Below are 22,818 nucleotides of genomic sequence, written 5' to 3'. Positions count from 1 at the left end.
GAGGTGGGTGAGTGTACTTCACTGAGAAATAACAGTACCTTCAGAGAACAACAGTTTAATCCCCTTTGATTTCAATGAGAGCAAGAGTAAATTTGGAGTCTTCACATTGGAGACTATAAAGTCAGAAATTTAGAATGAACATGCACACTTTCCTCTTAACAGTATACTGTATTCTTTCTGTCTGCGTGATTTATTTCTCACAAGGCCAAAAGTGTCTGTTAGAGGAGCATTTATAACAACAGGTTGGATAGTGTATAATCTTGAAACTTGTGAAACATATACTAAAGCAAATATTAGGAGTATATACAAATAGTTTAATTTAAATTCACAAGTTGAGTTTGACTTGTAGTGGCTGTAATAATTCTATGTACATTATTTTAAAGCTGACTACAAAGTCATATCTTTGTTTTATCAGCTAGTTATTACCCAATATTCAACTATCGCTTGTAACTAACCATTATCCAAATGACTAGTCATTATGACTGTAAGATCTCATGGGTGAAATCCTGGCTTCACTGAAGCCAATGGGAGGCTTGCCGTTGACTTCAGTGGAGCCAGGTTTTCATCCAGAGTGTTGTACAGTGATTGTCACTAAGATATATTTCATATTCCACTTTCACTATATAAGTTTGTTTGGTCAGCTTTGCCGTGTTTCCTCTCTAAAAACCTGCTAAATGGAGCATAGAATTGTCTGTGTACTAACTAGTACATTGTTAAAAGGGAACTTATAATGGACTTCAACAAAGCTGAACTCCAGGGTTCAGAGTTTAGCAGCCTTTTAACAAGAAGTCTTAAGTTATGGAGCACTGTCATTTACCTGAACACAGGGTCCAATCCAATGCCCACTGAAGTCAACAAGAGTCTTCCCATTCATTTCAATAGGATTTGGATCAGACTCAAACACCTGGCCTGAAATGTACTAGGTATGAACCAGACAAAAACTGATATATATGTACATTGCAAATATTCTCACATGTAACTATAAATTGTTGTAGACAGTGTTGTTGTAGCCACGTTGGTCCCAGGATATTAGAGAGACAAGGTGGATGACATAATATCTTTTATGGGACCAAAATCTGTTGGTGAAGAGCTCTGTGGAAGCTCAAAAGCTTGTCTCTCTCACCAACAGAAGTTGTTCCCATAAAAGATATTACCTCACCCATGTTGTCTCATGTAGCTCTAAAGGCAAATATAATACTGTAGCAGGGATTCCATGTGTTCCAAGAACACTGAAAACCATTCCAACCTAACAGAAAATACTTTAAAGCCTCTTGTATATGTATAAAAGCAGTGCCCATATGACATTAAGGGAAAGCACATCATGAATCCTACTATTTCATTACAATGCTGTTGAAATAATCAGCATCTAGAAACCTTTAACACTTGTAGCCATGGATGTCAGAGTTCTGGCATGCGAGGATTTAATTTTGCTCAGTCACTTATCCAAAATGATCTGTCCCAAACTGAAGAGTGGTTTTACAAAACTCAAAGACAAGTTGCTTAGAATCTAGAGAACATAAAAACCTATGGGGCTGATCAATGGCTGCTGGATCTGGGCCAACTGGAACAGGCAAATCCCATTCAGCTCATTCCCCCCAGTTTCTGCACCCTTAAAGAATACCTCCTTTAAATCCTTTACCAATCCATTTTATCTGATCACTATATCCCTTCCCTGTGGAATACCTGCACTGGACACCCGTCCCACATTTACATAATGATTTGCAACATCATAGACTAACTCCCATTTCATGTTTGCCCCCAGATAAGCCGCTTCTCCCACAAACCCGCTGTGGGGAAGACAAAAACTCCCAATCTGGTGGTGAGGGAAAAATTCATTCCCAGCCCCCCGAGAAAGGAGCACTAGCACAGCGCCTATAGAGAATCTCAACAAAACCCAGTCTTTCACCATTTCATGGGTGGGAGGGTGGGTGCTGCTCTGTCTGGTCCAGGTAAAAGAGGGCTTTTTCTCCACTGGCACGGACTTACATAGTCCCCCCTCTCTTTTGGTCACATGGGGGTTGTTGGGTCAGTGCCCCTATGCTGACTTGGTCTACAGCTGCCGCAGAAAGTCACTCCCTAGCTCGCTAGCCCTTAAAGGGGCGCACACGTTTTCCAACAAGCCAAACAACAACCCCTACCCCTTAACGTGCAGTGAGGTCATTCTCCCAGAGGCAGGTTGGTTACAAAGCGCTAAGGCAGTAAGCAGTAGTAGTGTTTTGTCACTAAAGCAGCAGAAGTGACTCTTGACTACAACAAGAAGCCAATCTGTGAGAAGCCACTTTTAAACAGCCACTTTTGTGACTACAACCACACTGTAACCATCAGGAGGAATAATGTCTCATTTGTCTGTCAAATGACATTCTTCCAAATGTAAAGACAACTGACTTACGTTTGAACTTTTTTGTTGGCCTCTTGTGAAGCTTCTAAAGCTTGCTGAAGCTTTAATTCCATGTCTGTTCGCTCTGTTAGGGCTTGCTGCAGTTGGGTAGCTAGCTGCTCATTTTGGCGATGTGTGATGGTTACAATATCCTCGCTGCTTTTCAGTGCATCTTCATATGTACTAAGAGTACAGTTAAACTGATCCTTAAGACTCACTTCTTGGGACAGAGATTTGTGTAAACTGGGAAAACAAAAATATACATTTTATTGACTCACAGTATAAGCTTTGAGTTTGAACTGCAAGAATACCACACTTAAATTATATTAATGTATTTTAAAATATTACACGTATATCAATATAAACTAATTCTGGAGCAAGATCTTTATTATAGAACAAAACAAGAAGACTGAAAATGCAGAGATGTAACACTGAGCTGGAAAATCTCTTTATATTAATTTCAATGAACCTATAAACTAAAAACAACATATAATTTTAAAAGCTTCTTTTCAAGTGTACAGAAGATATTTAAAAATTCCAAAAGAAAAAAAACCGTGAAAAACTCAGATTAAAAAAAAAATAGAATACATCCCAAAATTAACTCTTTAAAAATAAGATCTGTGCCACATTTAAGCATAATTTTTCTATAGGTTGTATGATAAAGTTGAATGTGTGATTTACAAGAAATTGAGTTAATCACCAAGAATTACTGAGTGTGCAATGGAAGAGTCAGCTGTTTTCTCATTAAATATTGAAATAAGTGAGTAGAATGAAACAGAGGGATAGATTCTGATGCCCTTAACTCATTTTGAACAGCATGAGTTGCCCCATTGACTTCAGTGGGATTACTTGTGAAGTAAGTTATGACTCAGCATGGGTAAGGATATCAGAATATGGTCCAAAGGGAGTAAAAATACAACTGACTAAAATAAATTAATGAAATTAATGTGCTTTTCTGAAATACAGTTTGCACAGGCTAGCCCAACTCCAAACCATCTCAGTCAACTTTTCAGTGTCAGAAATCTCAAATCCTTCCTGATTCTGGTATAAATAAGGATAAACTGATCTTAAATAAGTTTTTCTATATTAGGTAGAAATATGTTACTTATCACTATCAGATGGCAATCACTGGGCCAATTCCATATCCATAGCTCCTTGCATCATGGTAACCACAATTTCTTGCCAAGCCATCCACAGCCACCATTTTGGATTCATTTATATAATAAGTAAATCACCTTTAGCAACTATTTCACACAGAAAAACCTCTATCAGCCCTGGCTATGCATTCATCCACTGTATTTTATATGACGTTGGGACTGTATTCATGGAGACATTAAGTCATGGAGCATGGTGGTAATAATCCTTCATTGCAAGATCTGGTATACAGTATTCAGCAACTCAGTACCAGGAAGCTACGGACAGAGTTTAAAAAGCAGCAACAAAAGTGTCTATATGTGCACAGCAAAGAAAAACCTGCAGCTGGCCTGTGCCAGCTGACTTGGGCTTTTTTCCCCCCCAGCATGATTCAAAGGCTTTATTTCTTCAATTGCTTACAGGTTGGGATTTCCATTTTTAATATTACATTAAAACAAAAATAGGAGCTTTTCACACTAAAAGGAGAGGGAAAGACGCTATCTTGTATTTCTCCCTGTCCTTGTGCCAGCTGGATTTCTTTGAACTCTTGGAAATAGTGGAAGGGGCAGGACTGTTTCTGTCATCCTGTTTCTGAAAAAAGTTGGAGTAGGGTGTGAAGAGAACAAAGGTTAATGTGAAGAGTACCTGTCTGGATATGAAGCCAAAGCAATAGGTGAGCTGCAGCTAAAAGGGTTTTCAATGCAAACCTTACTGTCTCTCCGAGCTCAGACTGTGGGGCTGTTTCATTGCTGTCTAGACTTCTGGGCTCTGGCTGGAGCCCAAGCTCTGGGACCCTCCCAGCTCACAGGGTCCTAGAGCCCAGGCTCCAGCCTGAGTCCAGAAAACTACACAGCAGTGAAACAGCCCCGCAGCCTCAGCCCAGCGAGTCTGAGTTGGCTGGCATGGGTCAGCTGCGGGTTTCTAATTGCTGAGTAGACTTACCTAATGGAGTTGAAGGGACTGATTTATGAGAAAAGATTAAAAGAACACCAGATGAGGAGATTGATTAATAACTAAGGGCTTGTCTACTTTGCGATGTAGTGTGCAGCAAGCCAGGGCGTGACTCGACAGTGCACCAGGTTGCTGAGCACTAACTGGCCATGTGAACCCTGCAACCACGTGCTAAAAGTTCTGTAGTGTGCTTTGATGTACTCCCGTTTCAAATGCTGAGTAGGGAACATCCCTGCACTGACCAGGTGATGGACTAGACAGTAGGTCTGCTCCATTTCTATTTTCCATTATTCTATCATTCACCTGTGTGTGAAATGGGACCAAAAGTAGAAGAAATTCAAGGAGCACATTTACAACGAGGTGGTAGAAATAAAAACATTATAATGAGTAGGCAGTTTATATCATAGTTTAGAGTACTTCAGAACTGCTGCCTGTACACTAGAAACTTATGAAAGCTGTTACCATATTGATGAATATGACCTGAAGTCATGACAGAATGATGACTATGAAAATATCAACCATTCTTTAAAGTGTATTGTCCTAGTCTCCTATCTGAAATGCGGGGTGAATAAAACACGCCAGCCATACTTTGCATCCAGGGTGCTGGTATGCAGTGGCATATTTATTTCCCTTTCCTTTTGTTAAAACATTTATACAGAAAACATCCCCCCGTCAAGCTATATAGCGAAATCACATACAAATTAAAATATAATATACATGCAGAAGTAAAATATGGATGAATTAATAGAAATTGAAAAGTTAAAGGTTAGAACACAGGTACGTCATTACACCTAGCACCTGAGGTTGTTTGAAAATGGTGTGAAGCACCTATTCAATTAAATCACGACATTTTGAATATATCCATAATTTATGAAGGGACATGACAAATCCACAGAGGAGAGGCATTAAAAAAATAAAATCATATTAGTAGCTGCATAATAAATATATTGACTGATGTTTTATTCTAGTGGGCAACTACTGAGACCTACTAGAAAAAGTAAACAACAACATTTGGAAGTAGTGCTAAAAGCTGCAAATTGAGGATGCTGTTGCTCATTTTTATACTCCTCCGCCAAGATTTTCAAAAGTGGCAGCCTTTAAAGTTAAGCCCCTCAGGGTATGTCTACACTGCAATTAGACACCTGCGGCTGGCCTGTGCCAGGTGACTCGGCTCGCAGGGCTCACGTTAAGGGGCTGTGGTGTAGATGTTTGGTCTTGGGCCGAAGCCCAAGCCTTGGGACCCTCCCACCTTGCAGGCCTCTAGAGCCCAGGCTCCAGCCCAAGCCTCGATGTCCACACTGCAATTAAACAGACCCTTAGCTGGCACGGACCAGATGCGGGTTTTTAACTGCACTGTAGACATACCTTAAGTCAGTATTTAAGTACTGCCCCTGATCTATGTCTGGGCCCCCTAGATATTATCATAATTATCATAATCACTCCCATAACCTCATTGGTCATTGGGGCACCATCAGTGATGAGCAATCAACCAATTGTCTCCACACCTGACAATTGTGTGTCAGTGCTTCAGTCTCCATGGAGTCCATTCCTGTCCACTCTTTTATGTCCTGTTATGGACGGGAAAGTCCATTTCCTATCCATGTCTTCTTCTGTCTACCTCTTCTTCTTTTCCCCGTACTGTCCCTTGGAGGATGATCTTGGATAGGCCAGATGATCTTGTTACATGGCCGTAACACTTCAGCTTGCACTTCTTCATGGTCGTCAGGAGGTCTTCACATGACCCAGCGCATTGGGTGATGATGTTGTGGACCTCTTCATTAGTGATGTTGTTGAAGTAGGAGCTACCCAGGATTTTACGGAAGCATCTCATCTCTACTACCTGTATTTTCCGTTCAAGTTCTGCCATAAGGGTCCATGTCTCGCACTCATACAGAAAAATGGAGATGACCAATGTGTGCAGCAGTTTCAGTTTAGATTCCAGGGAGATGTTCTTATTCCTCCCAAATTGGCTTTAGCTTTGCCACTGCTGCTGCTGTTTGCGCAGTTCTTGCCTGATTTTCTGCCTTGGATCCTTCATCTGTGATGACTGCCCCCAAATACTTGAACTGTTTCACTGTCTCCAGCTCTTGTTCACTGGCGGTGATATGTGAGTTGATCCCATCACGTTTGTTTGTCATCAGCTTGGTTTTCTCTGCACTGATTTCCATGACATATTTTGCGGAAGTTCCATCCAATCGTTTCACAAGGTTGGCAAGTTCATCTTCGCTGCCTGCCAGGCCATCAATGTCATCAGTAAACCGAAGATTTGAGATTGTTCGCCCCCCAATGCTGATTGTGCATATGTGATCTTCCAGGGCATCAGTCATTATGAGTTCCAAGTAGATGTTGAACAGTGTGGGCAAAAGAAGGCAGCCTTGCGAGACTCCAACAGTGGTGCGAAACCTCTCTCCTGTTGTGCCACTGATGAGAACTGCACTGCTGGCCTTGGCATACAGTTGTTTAATGTTATCATAATACAAATAAAATAAAATAAAACAAAAATGACAACATTTTGGGGAATCCTCACCTGCCCATAAAGGGGAGATTTAGAGTGTTTTTGCACTGCTGTTTCATGGCCATCTATCTAGCCCTATACCTATTCTACATCAATGCATTACCTTTGTCTTATTGATCACTCTATTTGGCAACATCCAGAAGACCTGAGATCTCAGTATGTTCTTTAGTCTTGATAACATTTTTGCATTTTGAACTTTGTGAAGAGAGTCCTGAGACTCTTGAGATAACAAGTGATTAGCTAAGGTAGGATCTGAGGAGCTGATGGAATAGTATCCCAAAGGGAGTAAGTCTCTCTGATAACTTTTTGTGACAGATTTCTTCAGGCCTGAACCTACGAGGCCTACAAGGCACATGCATCTGAGCTATTTTTGCTGCAAAAGAGGGTTAAAAATTGGTCAAATTTGGATTATTAAATGTAAGTATGTTTAATTGAAAGTCCAGCAGCCATTAATCAGTCACTAGAGTGGACTCCTCTGCCACAGTCTGGTATCTTGGACTTCTGCCACAGATAATCCTCTGTTCTTGTAGTGCTCATTCCATAGTGTGCAATTAGCCCCTTTGAGAAAGCTTTGTCTTCCGCACAGACAAGCTTTGCCTCTATTGTAGAAAGTTCCCATGTGACATAGGAGTGAAGTTGTTGACCACAGTCTTCATCCCAGAACCTTAGTCAATCTTTTAAATACCCTGGACCCAGGCCATTGAGCGCCTTGATGATAAGGACCAAAACCTTCGATGTCCTACAGGAAGCCACTGTAGGGGGAGCAAAGGACAGGTTTGATGAGCTTGCAGGAAGTTGCTGAGGAGATCTGCTGCAGCATTCTGTACTAGTTCAAATTTCCTAAGTGCTGAAGGTGTCATGTACAGATATATTGCATTGTGGTAGCCAAGCATGAATAAAGATAGTTTTCCAGGATGGGATGGAGTCTCCTAGCCAAGTGGAGGTGGTAGAAAGCATCACTAGCAATTACTTCTGTGTGAAAACTTAGTGTCAGTGAGGAACCCAGGAGCACGCCAAAACTGTGGACAGAACTTACCAGTTGTGGCTGTGTACCTCCAAGCGAAGATTGAACATGGTTTGTAAACTCTTCAGGTGGTTTCCTCTGCCTATCAGCATCACCTCCATCTTGGTCAGGTTCAATTTCAGTCAGCTGTTCTTTGTCCATGAGCTGATCTTTTCCAAGCACAAAGTCATCTTGGTGGTAATCATGTGGTTGTATGTGGTAAAAGATATAGACCTGTATCTTATCTCCATATTGCTGGCACCTGAGTCTCTCATTTCACCATTTCCCCTAGTGGCTGCATATGGATGTTGATTAGGACCAGAGAGAGAATTCTTAGTGGAACTCCATGAGTGAGGGATCTAATAGTGGAGGTGCATTTTCTCATCATGACTCATTGGATGCATCCCTCTAGAAAGGAATCAAATCATTTTTAGTGCATTACTCTGGACCCCTGCCATCTCTCTGTTCACAGTGTTGAATGCTGCAGAGAGGTTCAGAAGGACGAGACTGATTATCTGCCATCTATCCATTGACAGCAGATCATGCACCAGTACCACTAAAGCGGTTTTGATTCCATGTCCTGGCCTGAATTCAGATTATGCCAGGTCTAGGATATTCGCTTCAATTAGATAAGCTTAAAAATGGCCGTTGGCTAGCTTCTTTATGAGCTTGCTCAGGAACAGAAGTTTGACACACTGAAAAGCAGTTGACTAGAACCAGTGTATCCAAGGTGTTCTTTCCAGTGTTGGTCAGACTGTTAATGTGACCTTAACTCATGTAATTGTGGAGGAAACCACACAATAGCAGACCCCAAAGTACTCCTAGACTTCTAAGTGCTAGGCACATTTCTTTGACCTTGCCTTCTCCAATAATATATACACATTCATCTGTTGCTATATATTATATAAAAAAATCCAAAACAAAATGCTTGACTGAACACACTTCTAACCCTGGGAACAGGACGAGAGAACAAACACGTGACAGATGTTGGTCACATTGGTTAATGCACTACTTGGAGATGCTTGGATACTATGGCAATGAGTGCAGTATAAGCACCTATATAGAACAGAACAGGATATTCTGGATTTGCTGCCTTAATTCTGAATTTTCCTCTCTCTGTGTGCGTGTGTTCAGATTAGTGATATATTTTTAAAGAGCCTCTAAACATGTGTACCTGTTATTTGCAATGCACACCCATTCATATGTTCTAATGTTTCTTTGCTTCCACATTTGTGGATTTTATTTTCAAATTAGTGCAGCTGCAATTGTTGTAGGTGCCCATTGTTACTTATTACACTATACACCTACATATTTCTGGTTTCAGAGTAGCAGCCGTGTTAGTCTGTATTCGCAAAAAGAAAAGGAGGACTTGTGGCACCTTAGAGACTAACCAATTAGTCTCTAAGGTGCCACAAGTCCTCCTTTTCTTTCTACATATTTCTGTGAATAATCTGAATGTTTCTGTTGAGCTTTGATATAGAACTGGCTGTTCATAATGTTCATAAGAAACAAAGTATACAGGGTTTTGTACAGAGACAAGGTGGGTGAGTTAATGTTGTTTATTGGACCAACTTCTGTTGGTGATAAGAGACAAGCTTTTGAGCTTACACAAAGCTTTTCACCAACAGAAATGGGTCCAATAAAAGATATTACCTCACCCACCTTGTTTCTCTAATATCCTGGGACCAACTCAGACACAACAACAGTAGTGTAGCTGCATACAGGGTTTGGTATAGGCATTCACAAATCTGTGCATCCTTAAAACTCAGACAATCCCGGCACGTTGCAGTCTTGCATCAACTGAGAACAAGACAATTGCAATGGTGGACTCATGCCCAACCTACAGAGGAAGGCACACTTCTATAGAAAATTTATAGAGTTGAGGCTGAAGGAACAAAGAGCAGGAGGCCAACCATGAATGAGGTTGGAAGATGCAATTTTGAGGGATTTAAGAAGCCTAATTCCTTCCTTACTGACTTTTGCCACAGGAAAAAGACTTGCAAGAGACTGTTCAAGATGGAAGTTCATTCTATGTGCCACCAAGGCTACATCATAGCCATGTGACTCCGCTGCTGCATCTTTGAGATACCCCTTCTGACTAGGTAAAACTGAACTTAAATTTGCAGAATGGCTGCATTTTGAATCGTGCCGTCTTTGTTTTATCCCACCATTAAAAGTTATAGAAAAGATTTTTCCTATCTTTTATCTACTATTTATTGTCAATTCATGTAGTCTAGTCTGCCTTAAATACTTACCAATTGCTTTTGGTAACTAAATGACTTTAACTTAATATTTGCAATCATTTAATTGTTTAGGTAATACAACAAATACTGAGGTAACCTTATCTATTAATCAAAGGTAGTTAAGAGTGACCTCACTATTTAAAGAAAAAAGATGTTTAAGATGTTTTCATGTATAAAATCTCTCAGACAAACCTGATTATTTTACACATAAAGGGCTAAATTAACAGCTGCACCAGACCAGAGCTTAGGCTCACCGGGGTCAAATGGAAGTGCAAGTTAACTTCTGCTGGCTTGTGGCGGCCACTACATTAACTAGAACTGTTAGAGGCCAACGTATTGTGGCACTGCCCCCTACATAGGGAAGTCTTTGTGAATGGGTGGAGTAAAGCCAGCTACACTGGCTTTATGTCAACTGAGAATTTGCCTATGTCAAGGGTTTACAGCAGCACAAAGTCTCTGGAAGGGGTCTGAGGCTCTACCCCAGGGGTTTAAAAAGGTTAATTTTTTATACTAAGTGTGTGGTTCTAACTACACTAGTTTCAAAAACAGCGCATATTTTTGCTAAAAACTGAGCACAATTTTTTTTAAAACCCTGGTTATATATTAAAATATTACAGCTATTTTAACGCAAATTAAACTTGGTATGAAATAAAAAGTAGTAGATATTACCCTCCTTTATTTATCCTTATTATGAGCCTGATCAAACTGTTTCTAGATCATGTGAGGCTCAAGCCCCAGAGCTGCATCCTACGAGGTGTTGAATGTGTTCTGGGGGTGCAAAGCCTCAATTCTTACTGACTTCACGGGATGTTGAGAGTGCTCAGCAAATTGCATGTTTGGACCTTGATTCCCCTGCTGGGTCATGGTCCAGCACCGTGACATATGCGGTCGGAGGCCTTAAAAATCTGTGCTGTCATGGTTGCTTGACTTTACATCAGCACACATACCTAAGAAAACCAAATGGAAAATATACACATGGAAAATAAGATTTGCTTTTTGTTAGGAGTTGCATATAAAAAAAATAAAGGGCACAAACAAAACCAACCCTCACTTCATGAATAGTTTTAAAGATTTTTTTTTTTAAATAGGAAAAGCCCTCCCTGGAAAAGAGTTGTCTGTCTATAATAGCATATCACTTTGCTCTATTTGATAAATTATAAGAATAATAAAGATGAAAGGAATAAGAATATTGCCTCTGAAAACTGAAGTACCCAGTAAAGTGTTCACTCAGTTAAAAGTGATACTTATGATATATCAGCAGTCTGATAACACTGGAACGTATAATAACACAAGCAGAATAGCCTAAAAACAAGTTCAACTTAATGACCATCCTGTGCTATTTACTTTTATTTTTGTCTCCAGGGAATACTGTTTACCTTGCTTTAAAATTTATATGAGTCATTGTTATGTGCCTTTTTTAATTAATTTGAAGGAAATAGTAATTTGGGAGAGACAGCGGAAATCAATTCTGATTCTATATTGGTAGCTACTGTGCAATGTAAACCGTATGTCCTCTCTAATTAAATGTAAACATGTTCAGTTCTAAAGTCCAACAGCGATGACAACAACCACTAGAAAGGATTGCTTAAGCACTGATCAACTGATTCTCCTGAACCTTTTGTTCATACCGTAGGTGCGCTTGTGCAATCTGTGGCAGGGTGAATGCCAGTTGTAACTGACTTTATTTTAGGTCATCTTCAGAGAAAAGAATTGACAAGCATGTGGAGTGTTCTGTAATACCTCAAGTTACTCATTAACTATGTCCTTCTGATAGCTAATCAATAGCATCGCATGGAGCCAAACACACTGCACTGAACTGCCCCTCTTCCAAAAGCCAAGTCTTGGTAAATATTTAATGGCAGTAAAGGTGTTTTGACTCTTATCAAACAGATATGTTAAAGAACTCTTAAAAGAAACTTTATCTTGTTTCTCTCTGCATAAATAATTTGTTCTGTTACCATACAGTCCTGATGCAAAAGCACTTACATTAATGCATTCAAATCAGTGCTTTGGAGAGAGAATACTGAGTTTCACTCTGTGTGGTGAAATAATGAAAATAGCTCTGCTGTCACAAAATAACAATGAAAAATCAAAAAGTTTACTTCCTTGGTAAAATGCCAGCTCCAAATACACAGGAACCAACCCAACCCTTTATACTTCAGTAGTAAATACTGCATCAGACTTGTTCAAAACCTGTTATACGAGTGCACGCTTGAGGTTCTCTGACAAGGTTTCTCTTGTTATAGAATCTCTACGACCCTCTAGAATCAGAACGGGCCTGGATTTTAATCCCTTAGCCAATATAGGGGACAAAAAAAATCCAGTTTTCAACAGTTGCCTTAGTTCCTGCATATTTTTATTTCCCATGACCATCCCATACAGACAGTGGATATGTTCCCCCATCAACTGGAAACATCCTTAGCCACCGAATCTCATTTGGACGTCTCCCATTTGTCATGTTTTTCTCTATACAAGCAGCATGTATGGACTTTTCAAGCATTTAAGCCCCGATACATCAAAAAATAGTATGTGGGCTGGCTGGTACACCTTGCCCAGTACTCAATTGATTTCAAAGGGGTTTGCACAGGTACACCAATGTGATATCTGTTGCAGGATCCAGGACTTAGACATTTGCCATTAGAGGATCTGACCATCAGGTAAACCTGTGTGTTTTGAAGACATTGATTCATCAACAGTCTGAGGAACATAAAATTGAAAGTGCTTCTGCCTCTGAAATTTAAAACACTAGAACACTAAAGAAGTATAAGCCCTTATATTTATATTTGTAAAGGACCTCTTCACTGCTCTAGAAGCTAGCTATTCAACAGATAAAAATATTGATTCATTATATTTTGGAATGATTCCAATATACACAGGTAAATCAGCCACCCAGGAGTTTCCAAATCAATAATAATCTAAGAAGAAAACAATATTAATAAAATAATAAAAAATATAAATCAATCAAACAATAACAAAGTGCAGGGCATTTTATGGGAAAGAATGAGTAGTTGAAGGAAATCATTGTCATTAAATGCTTTGCACTTAACACATTATTACTGTTATACAAATCAAGCATAAGAAAATATTTGTCACTGGTGAAATTATGGGTCTCATGGTTTGGGCATTGCAGTGAAGTTGCTAAATCTGACCCTGAACCAAAGCAGAAAGAAATTAATGGATTGGATTGAAAACCAGCCCTGCCTTCCATCAACATCAAGCCTGGAAAGGGGAAGGCAGGAGTCTCTCCAGATGGAGAGAATAAAAAAGATGGAAACGTACTTCAAAGCTAGGCTGCCCAAATAGATACTGAGTTTGAGCAGAGATGACCCAGTGGGTGGGTTGAGCAGCCCGGAAACAGGGACTCCAGTGGTAGCCAAGCCTGGGTGAAAGACTTTCACTGAACTACGCTATCTTATTATTCATTTGTTAATAAATACAAGTGGTCAAAACTTTTTGAAATTAAGTATTTAAATTTAAAAATGCCCTATCTGACAATGAAATTTTTCACTAAAAATTGTCAGTTTAAAAAAAAATATGCATGACACTTCATCAGAAGTGTTATTGAAGATATTATAGGAATTCTTCATTTACAGAAACCCCTTTGATAACAATTTTGATGTTTTCAGTAAAAAACACTCCAACAATAAGGGTCGGTTCTGAATCCTGGAAAACAAAAATAACTTTGAAATTTTGGTATTTTTCACAATTTCCTCCCGCCATTTTTCACCCAGCTCTATCAATAAAGTCAAGTCCCAGGGATGGAGCAAGCTCTGATGCTAACCAGGTTGTGTGGACTGTGTCTGAGGGCTTCTCCTCACTTCCATGCTACAGTGGCGCAGGGGCATTGATGCAGCTGCGCCAATGTAGTGCGTCTGATGAAGACGCACTAAGTTGATGGGAGAGCACTCTCCCATCAATGTAATTACTCCATCTCAACGAGAGGCAGAAGTTATGTCGGCAGGAGAGCGTCTCCCACTGACATAGCACAGTGTAGACACTGCTTTAAGTCAACGTAACTTATGTCGCTCAGGGGGTGGCTTTTTCACACCCTTGAGCAACATAAGTTACATGAACTTAAGTGGTAGTGTAGACGAGCCCTTACAAAAATCACCTGCTCAAAGGCATGCAATGAAGGTCAACTGCACTTTAATCCTTATATTTTACCTAGGGCTTGCTCCTGCCAAACCCTTGCTCATAGAAGCCACTTTGTTAAGTGGACATATAGATCTATGAAACAAAAGACAGCTGAAATGCCAGCTCAAAACGACGAAAGGGAGGGGTAATGCCTGGGAAATCTAATTTGTTGAAAGTCTGTTCACCAACGTACCAACCATTACTGAGACAATTGGCAGACTTGTCTGGGCCATCCTCCTGAACGCTAAGGCATTATTCGAAGACTTGGAGTGGGAGAATAATCTTGTGGTTGAGGCACTGGACTAGGATTCAGAGATCTGGGTTTAATTCCTGGTTCTGCCACATGCCTTCTATGTGACCTTGGGCAAGCCACAGCCTCTTTGTGGCTGAGTTTCCTTTCTTCAAATGGGGAATAATACTTCCTTTCTCCCACACTTTGGCTGTCTGGTTTACTTAGATTATAAGCTCTCTGAGGCAAGGACTGTCTCTTACTGTGTATATGTACAGCACCTAGCACATGGGGGCCCTGACTGTGGCTGGGGCCTTTAGGAACCACTGTAATACAATTTATTACTAACAATGAGAAGACTTGAGTACACATATTCACTCTAGGATCACGGCCTTAGTGACTCACAGGTAGCTTATAGGATATGAACTCAGTCTGCTATTGCTAGAGAAAATCAGAGAAGCAGCAGTAGAAGGCTCCAGGAAGTAAATGCTGGAAGGGGGCTGAAAACAGATCTTGTATCCTGGAGCTTATAAGACAGTTGCTCTTCTCTTCCTTTTTTCCTGCTGAGTCTGAATGCTGAGCTGTTTAAATGATGTGGGGAAAAACCTATGCTGTCATGTACTATAAGCAAGTCTGAGTTAACAGGAAGACATATTATATGTACTTAATGAGGCAAGAATTCTTATGAAAAACTGCAGGTCGTTTCTCCGTAACTTGTAGGTAAAATATAAATATAAGGAAGTGTGTTCATTGCATTAAACCAAATGGCTAATTATTTCTGAGACCATGACAAGGAAGCTGAATAGGATCCACCTGAAATCTAGCCAATGCAGTGTGCACTGCAGATCTTTTGGGAGAGGACAACGGAACAAGCTAAGTATGAACATGACCTAGAATATACTTATTGAATCAGGATTTTGCTTTTTTCTTATTGGAATTATAAAACCGCTCAAGAAGTAGAACTGAAACCATATCACAGGCCACTTGTTTTACCATTATAGCTAAAATGGAAGTAGGAAGATGGGCTTCTTATCAGGCTCATTTGGTTAGACAGAGTTAGAGTTTTCCCTTTTTAAAAGGGAGAACATGGATCCTCGCATCTCTATCAAAAATCTTAGGAACCAGCTTTAGCCTGTGGAATTCACTGTTGCAAAATATTCCTGAGGCACATAGCATCTGAAGTCAGACAAGCGTGGATAAAATTACAATCCTTTCAGTCTTGTAGATCCAGGGGTTAAAATAAGGGGAAGCAGGAGGAATGGGACAGGGAATGGGGAGAGGGGTTGAGCACGACTCCCCATCTCTGCTAAAAGCTCTCTTCCTCCCCTTGGCTTGCAATCTCCAACATCTCTCCTTTCTCTTTGCCTACTGGGATGAGAGTGCCCCATCCTGTTTCAAGCTACTGTCACCACTGTGTAGGTCATTAGTGGATTTCCTTCTGAAGTCAAAGAAAAATTTCCCAGCATTATATTATTAGTTATTTGTATTCCCCTAGTGGCTAAAAGTCATAGTCAGGATCAGGGTTTCTTTTTGTTGGGCTCTGTGTATAATACAATTAGATGCATTATGGAAAATTCTACTCCTTCCTCTTAATCTTTCATGAATGGCCACACTTAGAACGAGAATACCAGACTAAAGGGAACAATTCTGATGCTTCTAAAAGCATTTTAAAAAATCCAAAAAGAGGGGCAATATGAAAAAAGTTCTTTCAAGAATAAGAAGAATTACTAAAAGTCTAGATGCTCGGAGTTTGACATTAACCTCATTTACCTCCTAATAGCCAAGAGATGACAATGACACAATTCCTCAGGGGCATATTTTGTACTCTATATGCAGGCCTCTTACATTAATGGGAGGTGCACAGCTCAGAGCCCATGAATCAAGTTGATAATATGTCCCTAAGTTATTGTTTCATGGATAGTGGGTGAAACTGATGTCATTCCTCTGTTCAGTCAGGAGTTAAAACATGTACAGCAATTCCTTATTTTCACAATATTCCTTCTGACAAAAAGAACCACGAGAACAGTTCCCAGCTGGCTAAACCTGACATACAGGTTTCGTTAATAAAAAAATGCATGACTTAATTAATGAAATGGATCTATTAAGACTGTCCCCCAACCCACTATGGCTGCCCCACCTACAGCTGAACTTCATATGACCTATCTTATGCAAAAAGAATTGTAATAACTTGTACTAAAAGCTGTTACAGAGGAAAGGTTGCCATGAAGATAAAGTATGACTCAGAAATGCATACGATGCCCCTAGAGGAGAAAGCTAAGTAAATTCACGTTTAAGCAAGGTTTACTTTTACAGTGAATAAACAGGTGACATAATTTTGTTAAACTGCGTAATATTATTTCATCAGCAGTAATTATATTTGGTTCTATAAGTACTTGATTATACGGACTGCACTCAATCCACAAATAAATGTCCATAAATAAATCTCAATAGTATTAGAATTAAGTCCATTACTGAGGCATTAGTGGAATCAATATTTTTTAAGAGTTCTACATTTTTATAAACTCCCCCACAATAATCCCCAAAAGAGAGACCATGACACTGTTAGCTTTTTGTTTTCAAACTGTACATCTTGACTTAAATCTGTAAGTTTAGGATCTTTAAACCCAAGAACAATTTGCCTGTTTTGCCCCAGCAAGCATAATTCTGCAGTAACCTACTCATTTTACAAGTTTTTCTGTTCTTGTCTAGCCATCCCACGCTAAACTGGTTTTCAAATCCACCTCCATCAACACTGGCAGGTTCAACCCCTCCTTCTCTCAACTAGTTTCCCCCCAGTAATGCTCTACCACATTACCTAGCAAAGAAAAAGAACTCAGCTCTGTTGACATAAACCAAGTGCTACATATGTTCATGGACAGACCATGAACATTTTCCAGACCTGCACTTCTACAATAATAGGGCTCGCCTATTCAGAGTGCAGACTTTCTTTCTCTGTCTCAGAACAACATCGTGTTTCAAATGAGGCTGTTTCAAACACCCCTTGTCCATATGTAGAAGAAATGTTAGACATATCTGGAAATAAATTCTCACTCCAACTGATGGATGCTACAGGCCCCACCCATATGCATGATGGTGAGCTGACACCTCCCTCCTTGATTGTACCTACCTTGATTGTAATTTGTATCTTGAGAGTAATCTAGAGAAACCAGATGGAACTGTTGGTCATTAAGCATCGCAGATAATAATTAGTCATTCACAATGCATCATTTGCCTGAAAAATGCAGATTAGCATTCTCTAGTCTTGGAAAACTGGATGCAAAGCAACAGCTGCCATAGAATACTTTTTTACCCCACCTAAATTGTAGCACAGAGTCTAATAACTAATACTTAAATTTATATAGCTCTCACAGTACTTTCCAATGGTGAATGTGTCATTATTCCCATTTTACAGCTAGGAAGACTGAGATGCAAAGAGAAAAAGAACAACATTTTCAAAAGTTGCCTCTGATTCTGGATGCCCAACGTGAGATTTCCTGGCCGTGATTTTCAGAAGTGCTGAGCACCTACAGCTCAATGTAAGTCCCTGGAAGATGAGGGTACTCAGCAACTCTGAACAACAGACCTAACGTCTCTCTAGTTGAGAACTCCAAATCACTCTGGGGCATGTAGGAAACACGCAGCTCTGGGTTCATGCCATCCCTGAAGAACTGCTTGGTTCTTCTGGAGACCTCAGATTCTGGTGCACTAGTTGAGTGTCATGTGACATCCTCTCAGTAAGTGGTAAGTTTAGGAATGGCACAGTAGAGCGCAGCCTCAATGAGCTTTGCTTACAGTGCACAGCCTAAGCAAAGATTCTCTTTGTGCTTTTAAAGTTACATATACCACTTTATACAAACTCTCTAGAAATGAAAATGTTATTTCAAAGAATCTGTCTCTGACCAGGCCAGGGCCGGCTCCGGGCACCAGCTTCCAAGCAGGTGCTTGGGGTGGCGTTTAGAACGGGGCGGCCGTCCGTGTCCTGCGGCGGCAATTCGGAGGCAGCTCTGCTGCTCTTCCCAGAGCAGCGGCTTTTGGGTGGCAGGTCCGCCGTTATTGTGGCGGCTACAATTCGGCGGCGACTGCTTGGGGCGGCAAAATTGGTAGAGCCGCCTCTGGACCAGGCCCAGGTCATGCCTAGTAAATGACCTATATTTTGCCTGGTCTGATGAACTGATGACTAATTTAAAGTTTAAAGTAATTTATCTTGGGAGCCACCAGAAAATTAATGCTAGACACCAGCGGTTCCCGAACTTGTTCCGCCGCTTGTGCAGGGAAAGTCCCTGGTGGGCCGCGCCAGTTTGTTTATCTGCTGCGTCCGCAGGTTCGGCCGATCGCGGCTCCCAGTGGCCACGGTTCACTGCTCCAGGCTCCAATGGGAGCTGCTGGAAGCGGCGCAGGCCGAGGAATGTACTGGCTGAACCACTATACACTAATGGAAAGCTAGGAATCCTTTTATTTTTCCCTAGCCTTAGTTATTCATGAAATATCACGTCTTAAAATGACAACATTGGGATAATCATCTTGACTTTTCCCCTCCTGCTTCAATTGTGACCTTAATTAGGTGGCTGCTATCTCAAATTGTCCCAGTGTCCTATGAGCCTTACATACTGTCAAATAGTTGTAGAGCTGAAAAGCTCATTGAAGTCAGTGGAAAGATTCCTCCTGACTATAACAGGCTTTGGATATGGTCTAAGATGATCGTATGCATTCATAGGGGAAGGAAAGGACGGTTGTATACTGGCACTAATCAGGAGGCATGTTGGTTGTGTCCTGTGCTTTCATCATAGCTTCTTGGTCTGTGACCCAAGCAGCACACTCCAGGAAAAATACAAAGTTGAGCTTTTAGCACCATCTAAAACTTTGGAAAAGAAAACAGTTCCCAGACAGAAAAGGAGTACTTGTGGCACACAGTCTCTAAGTTGCCACAAGTACTCCTTTTCTTTTTGTGGATACAGACTAACACGGCTGCTACTCTGAAAAAAGTTCACAGACAGAATCCAAAGAGCAGAGAGTGAACAACCAATGTGCCTAGAGCTATATGTTTTTCAGGATGAAAGTAACCTGGTTCAGGAGTCATCTGTCACAGTAGAGCAGATGACAGCATTGTTTATATGGTATACAAAAGATCTGGTGTACACAATGCACAGATGAAAAATATCAGTCAGATCTCTTAAACAATCATTCTGGATGAAAGAATCTAGAGTCTCACAGCTGTAAATTTGCTAAAATAAGAGTAATATGTTGCCTACTTCTACAATAAGTACAGAAGTAAAAGTGATTGGCTGCTAAATTTGGGACGTGATACTGAAAAACCTTAACAAGGAGATCAAGGAAAAGAGAAGCAGAGTATGTAATTCTCAAAGTAACTATGGTGTAGAGAAGAATTTCAGCAGCCTGCCTCATCAAGTACTGACAAATGGAATGTGAGAACTATCCCTTAGATGAAAGAAGGCAGACTGAACAATCCAGCTAATGGGATCGCATTGAGCTAATGGGATCACTCTGACTTTTTTTGCTTTGGTTGGTGTATGTCAAAACTTTAATGTTATTTTAAGGTTGTTCCTTTTATTTTTATATTCATTAGCAGCGGGCCAGAACGGGCTTTAAAAAATTTGAAGGGATTGGGAGAATAAACACATCCAGACACTGTAAAACTTGTGGGGAATGCCGAGCCTTCTGCAACAAGGTTACACTGCAAACTTCTGCTGTGTTAAAATTGTGAGAACAAATTTCTCTAGCACTGTTACCGAAGACGAAACAGAAACCTTGGGTTCTTTAATATCACATTAAACAGATGTTTACTGCTACTACAATCACTCTGAGATGAGAGGGTTACAGATTGTTTGCATTCAAATAAGCCCACGACTGGTTTCTTATATAACTCTCAGTTAGGCAAGAGAAGGGTGAATACAATCAAAGTGTCCTTCAGACACGGCAGAGCACCAGGTAGATTTGGTGTTCAACATTATTTGCATAATCTAGACATTATGGCTCCAATTCTGCTTCTGCTGAAGTCAATAACAGAAGTTCAGTTGACTTCCGTGTGGGTGCTGTGCTCTATGGTCAATATGACTCCTGAAGATGTAAACATGAGTTATATCAGTTAAATATTACTGACCCGTATATGTTGATAATACAGTGAGCATCTAGCACATTTGTGGGCACTATAAAACATTTGATGATGACGGTTGCTAGAAATTCTGGACTACTACTTGTATGACATGCCAGCATCAAGGGGTTAAGCACGCAGTAGGAGTTCTGGGTGTTTACACTCGACTAATTTATGAGGCTTTTTTAACAAAAGTAAGATGAGATCAAAATGTTCATACCTAGGAGCCTAATGTTTGGTACCTAAATGAGCAGCCAGCTTTTCAGAGGTGCACTTGCAGTTCCCACTTAAGTCAGCGCCTTTGAAAATCAGGCCACAAGCTACTTACTAAGAGTATTTCTACACTGCAAGTGCTAGAGTGGCACAACTGCAGTTACACTGCTGTAGTAATGTAGTGCAGACGCTTGCTACAGCGACTGAAAGGGTTTTCCCATCACTGTAATACATCCGACCCCTCGAAAGGTGGTAGGTAGGTTGACTGACAAATTCTTCTGTCAAGCTACGGCTTTGGTCAGCTTACTTATATCTTTTAGGGTATGAATTTTTTACCTTAATTTTACATGTAGACCAGGCCTTTGTCCCTAAATACAGAGTTAGGTGCCTAACTTTATGCATCCAAGTTTGAAAATTTTGGTTTTACGGTCAGATGTGCTCAGAACCCCCTTGTAAACAGATCTTTAAAAAAAGCCTTAAAATACACTGGATTCTGTGCTATCAAATCTAAAGAGACTGTCCAGAGCAAGCCAACATCCTCACTGGCTTCAAAGTTATGATTTTCCACCTCATGAACTTTTATTGACTAATGACAGGTTGAGTACCCAAATCAAGTCTTACTTGGAACATATATTAATCATTTTGGAGTGCTAGCAGCTATCTGTCTACAAAGGCTGTGGGCAGAATAAAAGCATTCCAAATTGTAGTTGCCTGACTTCAAGACTGATTCCTAAAATCACAGGAAACCCAGGGACATGACAACTCTGACACACTGTTCACTGAAAAACTGGGGTCAGTGAACCCCTGCTTATAAAACCTGGAGATCTGCTAAGACTACTTTTATTATCTACCACATCATTAGTTTTAATGATACTAGTGATTACACATAGATAAGCTTAAGAGATACTATTGTTGTCTCCTATCTTATAACAGTAGGTATCCTACTGTGACTTCACACTGGTCATCCCCTAAACCACACTTTTCTTTCTTACTATTCTACCTTAAAAGAATAGGCTAATGAAATAAAAATCGCTTTTCTGATGCAAACCACTGAAATACTAACACAAAAGCAAAACAGTATGAACAAAATATTAGGAATAAACACTCCACAGTATGTTTTTTCTTGGTTTTCCAAGAAAAAACACAGAAAAAAACAAACAACAATCCCAAATAAACTACTGTATTTGTAGTTTAGTCTAATGTTAATTGAATCTTATTTGGGCATACTGGCCCAAACCCAACAACATGGAATTCAAATGGAAGGAACAGATTAAAAAGGGAGAGTTTGCTGTAGTTGTATGATTGCCACTAAGAAATCAACATTTGCCAACAAATTTTACACAATTGTCACAGTTATTTCCTAACTCAAGTATAAAGAAAAAATCTGGTATCTCAGATTTTGCTGTGTATAATGTGTGGCAAACACTATTGGCCACTACTGAGAGGTGTGGACATAAGTTGATCCTTGCTGCAAGTCTGGAAACAGCCAAGAAGCCAGACACATTACACAACAGTATTTAAATTCCTAGGCACAAGAAATAACCCCCACATGAAAGCAGCAGCCTTAAAGACAGTAGGTTGTGGGGGTGATGGTAAACATAATTCCCATCTTGGTTTTGGTGCAGACATACAATCCCACCTGGAATGTAGGCTCAAGAATTGTGGAAAGAAAAAGAAAACATTGTACACTGAGTTTAGTCATCTATTTAAGGCTACAAAAAATTTGAGGCTGATGTTTAAGAGAGTTTTAATGAGAGATGATGTGATGTAAGCCTGTTGGTATGGTGTGTTCTTTTAGGTGGCATGACAGCAGGAGTGGGTGAAATCTAAGACTTGTGAAATATTTTGGGGCTATCACAAAAAAGGAATCTTTTCAGTTTGGACAGAAATATCACCATAATTTTCAGCCA

At 40.2% G+C, this 22,818-nt stretch overlaps 1 protein-coding gene across 3 annotated transcripts in view; it reads right to left on the bottom strand.

The window, feature by feature from the left end:
• MIPOL1 (mirror-image polydactyly 1) overlaps positions 1-22,818 on the bottom strand; it is a 284,676-nt gene that overhangs the window by 31,983 nt on the left and 229,875 nt on the right. For all 3 annotated transcript variants that reach the window (XM_084630963.1, XM_084630962.1, XM_084630964.1), the window contains one exon: positions 2,390-2,620. In XM_084630963.1, the coding sequence (XP_084487089.1) occupies positions 2,390-2,620 (231 nt within the window). The remainder of the gene's footprint in view (positions 1-2,389; positions 2,621-22,818) is intronic.

The sequence above is a fragment of the Lepidochelys olivacea genome (assembly GCF_965140295.1).
Source record: "Lepidochelys olivacea isolate rLepOli2 genome assembly, chromosome: 6".
NCBI classification, from domain to species: domain Eukaryota; kingdom Metazoa; phylum Chordata; order Testudines; family Cheloniidae; genus Lepidochelys; species Lepidochelys olivacea.
The sequence above is the reverse complement of the archived record's forward strand: the minus strand, read 5'-3'. Positions and strand labels throughout refer to the sequence as shown.